The following is a 9,600-nucleotide window of genomic DNA, read 5'->3' as shown; positions in this document are numbered from 1 at the left end:
TACGTGGGGTTACTTGCCTGCAAGTGCGTAACCGGACCAAACCGGACTAGGGTTTTACCGACGTCAAGCAAGAAGTCTCGTCTTTCAGAAGGATCTTTGGTTCCAGTAAAGTCCACTACGAGCCGCCACCAATCGGTACTCCTGGGTGTCACTGTCAACTGCCCGCGGTTCATCTCGCCTGTCGAGTGTCGACGAAATTGTGTGCCACTTGATTCGTGCGTGAAATCAAGCCGGGAACGAATTAACGAAGCCCCGAGAGTCGCAAAAAGAAACTGTTCTTCGCGTTGTGGACCGAGATGAAACTCCGCTGATCAAAGTCCGTGTCTCTCTCTTTCTATCTTGCAATATCCGCGTATCAGATACAGGCTATCTGTCTGTCTGTGTGCGCGCGTGTGCTCCGATATCGCCGCGGTGGATCATCAACAATGCAAAGTGTAATAAATTCCGTGAAAGGTACTGCCCTAGGCGTCGCCGAATATCTGACGCCGGTGCTAAAGGTAATTTAGACATACTGTTATTTGATTTATTTAACATTTGATGTTTATACAAAATTACTTGATATTTTTTAGGAGAGCAAGTTTCGAGAGACAGGTGTCTTGACACCAGAGGAATTTGTAGCAGCTGGCGATCACTTGGTGCATCATTGTCCCACTTGGCAGTGGGCCACAGGAGATGAGGACAGGGCAAAGTCTTATTTACCAAAGGGCAAGCAGTTTCTGTTGACTCGCAATGTTCCTTGTACACGTCGTTGTAAACAGGTAATATTACACCTTAAAATTGTTTACCAAAGTAACTTGCAGTTTCCTTTTTCTCTCTCCAGTTTGTACTTAATAATATTGTTTATCATAGATGGAATACAGCAACGAACAAGAATGTATTATAGAGGCTGATGATCCTGAAGGAGGTTGGGTAGACACACATCATTATGCTACTAGTGTAGCTGGTCTAGATGAAAGAGTAACCGAAATGGCACTGGAGGAAACACTGGGGGAACCATCGCAAATTCAAGACAATGCAGATGAGGATGAAGATGATGAGGATGCTGCTGATATGGAAGCTTTTGAAATCAGTGGCATGCTGGATGAGCAGGATAAGGTAGTAAACACAAATTTGCAGAAGATAGAAGATTTTCTGAGGTAATAATTATAGAAATTAACTTTGTAGCACACGGCGACGGAAATCTCGAAGAAACCTGGAAATGAGAAACGAAATTCTATTACAGAGGAGGGAGAGATAATTCACACTCGCACCTATGACTTGTACATTACATATGATAAATATTATCAAACTCCCAGATTATGGTTGTATGGATACAATGAAGTAAATCGTGTTTTTGTCTACTTTTTGAATTTTTTAAATTAAATTTTTTAGATATAATGTGTTAATTACTTTTTTGTTGTATTAGAATCGGAAGCCGCTTAGTGTAGAAGAGATGTACGAAGATGTTAGTCAAGATCACGCTAAAAAAACAGTCACAATGGAGACTCATCCACATATACCTGGCCCTCCTATGGCTTCTGTTCATCCCTGCAGGTAAAAATATATGATAAGGTATTTAGAAACTTTTAAATATTAATAAATTAAAAAATTTATTGTGTAGACATGCCGAAGTGATGAAAAAAATCATGGAAACGGTGATGGAAGGTGGTGGGGAATTAGGAGTACACATGTACCTTATAATATTTCTGAAATTCGTTCAGTCTGTCATACCGACGATCGAATACGACTACACGCAAAATTTTATGCTAAACGCGGTCGGCTAAATGCAACTAGCGTTAAGTTATCAACATTGTATTGTGATTAATATAAATTGCTTACCAACTGTATTTAGTAGATACGCGAGATAAATGTGTATCGATGTTTACGCTTTTAATCATAAATACGAAAATTGCAAAGATATTCATGATTATAAAGATCTAAGAGAATTTTATCTTAAGTTAACTATTGAGGATTTAAAAATGACGAAAGAATATCAAACGATATAGACATCAACTTTCTACAAATTCAGATATAAAAGCGCTCGAATATAGAACAATTACAGATCCATTTATATGCTTGTCCTAATTAATTTTAAGCAAATGTATACATTAACTTTTTTTACTACCCTAGAATATTGGCAATGAGTCGAACAATACTATATATTTTATTTGACAATAAGTAAAAAGAAAAGGCTACACTAAAAGCAACGAAAGGAATTAACAGAGAGAGAGAAACATGGAAGTAATTCCTTATTCATATAGTTAGAATTAAATTGATTATTTGTTATTTCATGATTTACAAAAAAAAAAGAATTAAAATATTTATTAAGATCGGTTATAACTAATTATTACAAAAATAAATTAGAATATTCCAACCATTATTTATGTGTGACCAGTTTACTTATCACTTGTACTCGCAGCGAGGTGACTGAAACTCGAGCTTTTCCGGTTAACCATATCCCCTCTGATTTACTTCCTTGAGCATTAAGATACACATGATTATTTTCGTAGGTAGTTTCTGACATCCCATAAATCTATCTGTACGTAAATTAACATAAAAGTACGATTGAATAAGTAATTGACAGAGTTATGGGACATTATGTACGTGACCCGATGATGTCGCACGCGTTTTACGAGTAATTTGTATTTAGTAAACTACACTTGATTAGATAAAATTTACATTGTAAAATTTGCTCTTTATTTCTTTATTAATAATAATAATTTTTTTTTAATATTTTTTATATTTTTTATATTTTTTATATTTTTTTTTATTTTTATTTTATTTTATTTTATTTTTTTTATTTTTTTTTTTTTATTTTTTTTTATATTTCATAAAAATGTGAAAGTGTAAAATCTAACATTAATGAAATTGTATAACTTTACAGTTGTTATACACATATTTCTGCATATATTTGTCATACATTTTTAACTAATAATAGTAACAATAGACCATAGCATTCTCTCTCTCTCTCTCTTTTTTTTTTTACTATTGTTACATATATTAAATATATGTATATATAAATTTATGATAATTAGTTATTCTGCGTTTTAATGCGTAAAACGTGAGTTTATAAAATCGATCGAATGTTTAAATTACAATTTTTTATTTAATTTAATTTATATTTCGAGGTATTTCGACTGTTTGCATTTTATGACGAGGAATATCTACGTTAGTGCTTTTGCATGTATTTTATCTATCACACTCATTATGGTTTAAAAGATACGCTTATTTTAGAAATATTTTTACCATTTGCATTTTTCGACGAATAGTCAGAAATTTAGAAAAATATTACACAACATTTAACACGTGTGTGTTCTTTGTACACACAGTAAAGCAACAGGGAGATATTAGATAACAGTGGCTCATAAATTTAACATTATACAAATTAGCGTCGCGGCTTCTTATATATTGCCGTGCGCTGTAAAGAAATATCGAGTTTGGTCTGTTCGACAAATTTTTTTGTTTAATCGGATCTTAGAGCCACGATGATAAACTATACTTTCCGACAATTTGCTTTTATTATTGTGATAATATATACGACTTTAATTGGTAAGTATTGACTTTTAATAATGAGCTTAATTACAATGTTTGATATAAATAAAAAAAGACGTTAATCAAAGTAATTTTTTCGTAGGTGGAGTGTTCACTGAAGATGAATTGAAGAGTATTTTTCTACGTGTTTTTACCGGGTATTTTTATTTCTTTTATCACTTTCGTTAAAATTAAATTTTTAAGAAAAAATTAATTAATTACTTTTTTTTTTATAACAACATTAATCTTTTTTGAAGTGCAAGATAAAATTAATTTTTGATAAATCTAATTTCGGTTTAAACAATTATCTCTTTCAGAACTACTCTGCAGGAATACGTTGATTACTCGGTGGAGAATGCCAGCGCGATCACATCTCGAATAAATAAGAGCAAACCGACGGTAATATATATCCACGGTTATACCGAACATGTTGAAAAGGAAAGCGTGCAAACGGTGATACAAGGTGACAAGGTTTGAACCTACGAAGCATGCACATTATAAAAGAGATTTAAATTATTTTGATTTTTCAGCTTACTTGAAAAGAAATGATCACAATACCATTGCGGTGGATTACGGTATATTAGCGAACAACACATACGTGAGTTTGTTAATAAATGCTCCTCGTATTGGAAATGTTCTCGCGACGGCCCTCGAGCAGATGAAATTTTCGGGCCTCGATACGGAAAGATTGCACATTGTTGCACATTCTATGGGCAGTCAAATCTCTGGTTATCTCGGCAGAAATGTTAGCTTTTCGATTCCTAGGATCACGGGTAAAAGTCCACAAATATATTTATCTGATCTGATTTTATTTGATTTTATCTTGATTTTATTTTTATATCACTACTCAACGTAATGCTGCTTAATATAGCATCGCAGTATCTTTAAATAACTTAAAAACGTCTTAAAATATTTTGATAATTTTTGCTGCCCTTTTTTTCTCTCATACAAATTTATGATAGTAAAATAATTTATACTTGGAATTGTTTTCGATTATTTTTCAATAATATGTTTTCGATAATAATGTTTAAAGATTTATTTTGTAGGATTGGATCCGGCCGGTCCTCTTTACAATTTGCTTCAGCCTAGTCTTTCGGCCTCTGATGCTCGTTTTGTGGATATCATACATACGGATTATGGATTTTATGGTGTTACTAGAGTTGACGGCACAGTGAACTTTTTCCCGAATAGTGGCAGACGCATACAACCTGGCTGTCCGCAGAATCCTATTTTTTTCTCCAAAGATGGTATCTTATCTTCTGTTTGCATCTTATCTTCTAGAACACAGAAATAAATTTCTATTGTAAATTATTTTTTGTATCTTGACTTTTTTTATTTTCAGATTTTTGTAGTCATCATCGTTCCTGGAGATTTTATGCCGAATCTTTGATAAATGAATCTGCCTTTATAGGCGTGCAATGTTCTTCGCTATTTAACTTTGTTTCCAACGAATGCATTAATAATACACGGATCGTCATGGGATATGCCACTCCAAAGAGCGCGTTAGTAAAAAAATATTAAAATAATTATTTTATTAGAAAGAATTTATCAAAATTTGTTATTGTTCACTTATTTTTAACCTCTTATAAATGTATAAAATTGCGATAAACCTGTTTTATCTTTCTTTTCCAGGAGGGGAACCGTTTATCTTGTAACGAATGATGACAGTCCTTTTGGATTAGGCGAGAAAGGAGTTTCACCGAATTGATTGATCATATTGATGAAAATTTGTGATGTAGAAAAGATATCGTAAAATTTTTCAGAAAAAACTCCATATTTCCTCTTACTAATAAGACAGAAAAAAACTAGAGAAAGAAAGAGAAGATTACCGTGCTCTGTAACACGTATATTTTATTATTCTGCGTTTATTATATATTAATGGACAATCGAAGGTAACGTCCTTCTTTATTTTTTCTAATAACTAAGTTGTCATCGATATGTATTATTCCGTGATGTCCAGACGTTTTCTATTTTCCGTCGCAATAATAATGTCTATTAGGTTCAATATTCAGTTTAACAATCGGTCATGCTGTTGTACTTTTTAACGTTTCTCTAGTAATTTGTGTTTAAATATGTAAGGTACAGATAATTTAAAGTTTTGAGAAGCAATTAAAGTATATAAATTAAAAAATATTTCTGCATTGAGATCCGAGACCAGCGCATATCGATCGCGAGGCTGAAAACAGGGTAGCGATACATAGTAAATTTATGTTAACGTTCATTTTTAAATAATGCAGAATAAGAACTATGCACGACTGCGTCTAATATCGTAGGATATTCCTATAAGTAAAATTACGAGTAATGTGTTTTCATGAAACGATTAGAAAAAGAAAACTTATTTGTACATGAATTATCTATATTCTATAGCGGAAGTCTAAGTATTTTCTAAGAGAGAGCTAGGGAAGCGATGTAGCGATATAAAACGCATAAAAATGAACTACAATGTAATAGCATCCTCAGAACGTTGTCTCACAAGAAATATTTTTATCAGCGCCCTATCTCTCCTAAGATCTTCGAGACCTTCCTTTAGCTATTCTTTAAACTTGTAACCGCGAACAATGCACACCTTACCCTTGTCGTTTGCGCTATTAACGTACACCGGATATTGGCGACCCGTTGAATTAACATCCGTCAAGTACTGGGCGTACGTTGTTTATTCGATCGTGATGATTTTTCAACTTTACTTGTTAACGCTTTGTGGTTTGGCCGATTGCTGTATAATAAAAAACATCGACACGTTTATTGAAAAGTTATCGGTGGCTGTATCGGTACTGGGCGTCACCTGCAAAGTAACGAATTTAACGTTACGCCGGAATGAAATCATCGGCCTCACCGAAATGCTGCTGAAGGATATCTGTATACCGAGGAACGACTGCGAAGTGGATATCCAGCAACGCTTTGATCGCAGTGCAAAGTACACATGAATTAAGTTTGAATTTTTATATAATTTTTTAAACAATTTTGTTTTGAGAGAACAATTAAAAAAAAAATAGAGCGTTTACGAATAGATTAAGTATTTATAAAATATTTCTAAATATTTGTACACGGCAAGCTTTATCTTTATTTAGATATTTTTATTGATGTATTTCTAATATTTTAAAATTATTTTTTTATTTCTAGAAGAATCACCATATGGTGCGAGATACTGAACGAGTCGGCCGTTTTTTTTGCCACAGTTGCTCAATTCAGTTATTTTATTAGAACTCGGACCTTACCTTTATTCGATTGGACGCCCTACGACGTCTCGTCAACGATCGCTTTCTGGGTGACTATGTTCCAGCAAACCATCGCGCTGATACTTTGCGCGAACGCCAGCGTTGCCCATGAGACTCTTATCTCCGGCTTCCTGATCCAAACTTGCGCCCAGCTGGATATACTCTGCCATCGCGCTCGTACGTTACCAGATTCTTTGCGAGAAGCCTGGAAATGCAGCAACTCGAAGGATGATTTCAAGGCGCGAGAGCGACGACTTATCCGCGAGCTTATCTATCATCAGCTCTACGTCTACAGGTAAAAATAAGTACGCAAAAGAAAATAAAATATATTCATACTGTAAATGATATTTATAATGATACAGATTTGCGGATCGCGTTAATGCAGTGTTTACGTTAATGATTTGTTTACAATTCACTGTAAGCTCGATAGTGCTCTGTCTTAGTATTTATAAAATGTTGGCGAAGAGCTTGCTGAGCATGGAGTTCGCGTGGTGCTTGTCGTACCTCGGTTCCATGCTGATGCAGATTTTTTTGTATTGCTGGTATGGCAACGAAGTAACACTAAAGGTCAGTCACAGAAATATTCTTAAATCTTTAGAGTCGCTTCCTTCTTCGAGGAATATTTAATTTGTTTGAAGCCACTTTAGGCAAACCGTTTTAATTAATATATTCTCAAATTTCTAGAGCACCGAGATCGGAAGCGCAATTTACGAGATGGACTGGTCGGTGCTTCCTGCCGATTTAATGAAGACTCTCTTGATGATAATTACGCGATCTAAGAAACCCATCAAGATAACCAGTGGAAACATAATCACCTTGTCCAACGAATCGTTTATGAAGGTTGATCGATGATGTCGCAATAATATTAACAGTACTTCTTAACAAAATTTAGTAATTATATTTTGATCAATACATGCTGTTTTAATTTTTATTCTTTCAGATTATCAAGATATCTTATTCGGCGTATAACGTTTTACAACGGTCTTAATACAGGCGAAAGGAACGATCTGCGAGCTTGTCCCAAAATACTACGTGGCCAACTAATTATTTTCACATAAGTAATACCGTTTAAAAGTATATCTAAAATAACTATTTTCCTAAACGTATCTAAAAATAGTTATATTCTTCTACGTCTTTTGTATAAAATGTTTCGAGGGTGAAAGGTATCTTGTGAAAATGGTTTTACATTGCCATTTCTTCGACCTCGAATTGAACGTGACAGCAGCAGCTCGCGGGAATAGCAAAGTAATCAGAATCGGGCTGCCCATCATCGCTGAGAGCGACCAACTCACGATATACATATTTCTGTTTGCACATCGTAGTGTATCCCTCAGCGAAACCGTCGATTATCCTGCACTTAGCATCCTTTTCGCTGAAAATATAGCGTTTCTCTTATAACATTCTATTTAACTTTCGCCATGTAAGTTATATATTCTAATATACATATATAATATATATATAACATATTCATTTTATAATTTTTATATTTGCATTATTTATATACATATATTATACGTATATAAGTATTAAAAGACTGAAGCTTTGTTTTACAGCATCTTTCTTTTACTCACTTGCAAATTTCCATTCGTATACCCTGATGGAAATTCATCTCACTCGATTGAACGATGAATTGCCATTCGTCGTTCTGGTTTTTGGCTATTCGGGGAAAGCTTAATTGCTCCTAGAATTTTATAGTAGTTTTGTTAGAAACTTTATATTAATATTGACTTGCGACGATTGATTACAGCTCGAGAGTGATTTTACCCTAGATGGACAAAGTGGTTGCTCTTCGTTGTCAAACCGTGCTGCAAGTTCGAGCTATCAACGTCAAATGAAAAAAGAAAAAGACTGTGAATCAACATTACCGTCAGCTGCGAGAATAAATAATTATAGATCTACTAACAGTATCCTCGCGCGAGTAATGTAATAAACTGGAGTTCTGGGTCAGAATGTTATTCACATGTTCCTGAGGATAACATGACAAGTCTTCGCAGAAGGTCTGGTTCAAGCAGGCTTCAAATCCAACGTCATTATCAAGTGAGTACAAAATAAATTTTATATTAATAAATATTGAACGGAATGCAAACGTGTTAGATGACTAAAATGCTGCTTCAGAACCTTTGAGTACCTTTATTATTGTTGCTAGACAACTCCTCGACCATTTCACGTAAACATGTTGTTGGATCTTTTAACTGTCCGTTGTTTACGTGTTCATAATACTGTTTATAAGAATATTGTCCGTGAAAATGAGCACCGAGAATAATCTAAAATCGAAAAATCGGTTTTTTAATTTTTCACTGTTTCCTTCTCATTTCTTTTTTATTAAATATTTTGTATTTAAAAAAATGCGTCGCGATAACTTGAAAATAACATTTTGTGTTATCTATAATTATTGTTTAGAAAAAGAAAATTTATTATAGTATATATAGAAATATATCTTAAATGAGATTATTCGATATCGAAGAGATTGATTTTTTTTCGTCGCTTATCTGATTGTGTAAGCCTGCGCTTTGCTTTTATTGCACTTAGGTATATTGCTTCTTATTTTTTTTTTTTAACTTTATTTAATATTATAATATTATACGTAGAATATTATTATACGTATAATATTATTATAAACGTTACACATACCGGTGAGATAATAACAGTCTCCATCAAGAACACCACAACAATTTTTTCCATGATTAAAATTAATACTTTTTTCTAAATTCATATGATATTATACGCGACATAAAACGAGCGAAGTCAACTGTACAAGAATTAAAGTTATACTGAAACGGACGGTGACTGTGCAGCTTGTGAGCTTTAAGCAGCTCTTCATTTACTACTTCAACTGATTTGGATACAGACTTCCGATCGTAGGTCGATGTCGGTT

The 9,600-nt window shown here is 33.6% G+C and overlaps 5 protein-coding genes across 5 annotated transcripts in view; 4 read left to right on the top strand and 1 right to left on the bottom strand.

Annotated features, from left to right (window-relative positions):
• The first annotated feature begins 112 nt into the window (after positions 1-112).
• Atg3 (Autophagy-related protein 3) lies at positions 113-2,359 on the top strand. Its single transcript, XM_070659432.1, has 6 exons — positions 113-497; positions 570-758; positions 850-1,095; positions 1,165-1,320; positions 1,406-1,533; positions 1,601-2,359. The coding sequence occupies exons 1-6, from the start codon at positions 426-428 to the stop codon at positions 1,761-1,763; spliced, it is 954 nt and encodes a 317-aa protein (XP_070515533.1). The 5' UTR covers positions 113-425; the 3' UTR covers positions 1,764-2,359.
• Positions 2,360-2,840: 481 nt separating this feature from the next.
• LOC139104498 (pancreatic triacylglycerol lipase-like) lies at positions 2,841-5,280 on the top strand. Its single transcript, XM_070660038.1, has 7 exons — positions 2,841-3,528; positions 3,614-3,668; positions 3,828-3,973; positions 4,041-4,283; positions 4,557-4,757; positions 4,853-5,012; positions 5,143-5,280. The coding sequence occupies exons 1-7, from the start codon at positions 3,465-3,467 to the stop codon at positions 5,216-5,218; spliced, it is 945 nt and encodes a 314-aa protein (XP_070516139.1). The 5' UTR covers positions 2,841-3,464; the 3' UTR covers positions 5,219-5,280.
• Positions 5,281-6,068: 788 nt separating this feature from the next.
• LOC139104489 (odorant receptor 94b-like) lies at positions 6,069-8,076 on the top strand. Its single transcript, XM_070660026.1, has 5 exons — positions 6,069-6,424; positions 6,631-7,020; positions 7,088-7,292; positions 7,410-7,565; positions 7,666-8,076. The coding sequence occupies exons 1-5, from the start codon at positions 6,069-6,071 to the stop codon at positions 7,711-7,713; spliced, it is 1,155 nt and encodes a 384-aa protein (XP_070516127.1). The 3' UTR covers positions 7,714-8,076.
• Positions 7,601-9,594, bottom strand: LOC139104496 (uncharacterized). The gene is made up of 6 exons (XM_070660036.1): positions 9,357-9,594; positions 8,854-8,989; positions 8,629-8,738; positions 8,490-8,543; positions 8,297-8,406; positions 7,601-8,097 (listed from the first exon to the last, which is right to left on the bottom strand). Exons 1-6 carry the CDS (start codon positions 9,405-9,407, stop codon positions 7,908-7,910), a joined length of 651 nt encoding a protein of 216 aa, XP_070516137.1. The 5' UTR covers positions 9,408-9,594; the 3' UTR covers positions 7,601-7,907.
• Positions 8,657-9,600, top strand: part of LOC139104492 (protein obstructor-E) — a 62,666-nt gene continuing 61,722 nt past the window's right edge. Inside the window, exon 1 of the transcript XR_011546042.1 lies at positions 8,657-8,762. The gene's annotated coding sequence lies outside the window, so the exon portion shown is untranslated. The remainder of the gene's footprint in view (positions 8,763-9,600) is intronic.

Source organism: Cardiocondyla obscurior, linkage group LG07 (assembly GCF_019399895.1).
Source record: "Cardiocondyla obscurior isolate alpha-2009 linkage group LG07, Cobs3.1, whole genome shotgun sequence".
In the NCBI taxonomy this organism is placed as follows: domain Eukaryota; kingdom Metazoa; phylum Arthropoda; class Insecta; order Hymenoptera; family Formicidae; genus Cardiocondyla; species Cardiocondyla obscurior.
This window is presented reverse-complemented; position numbering and strand designations above follow the sequence as displayed.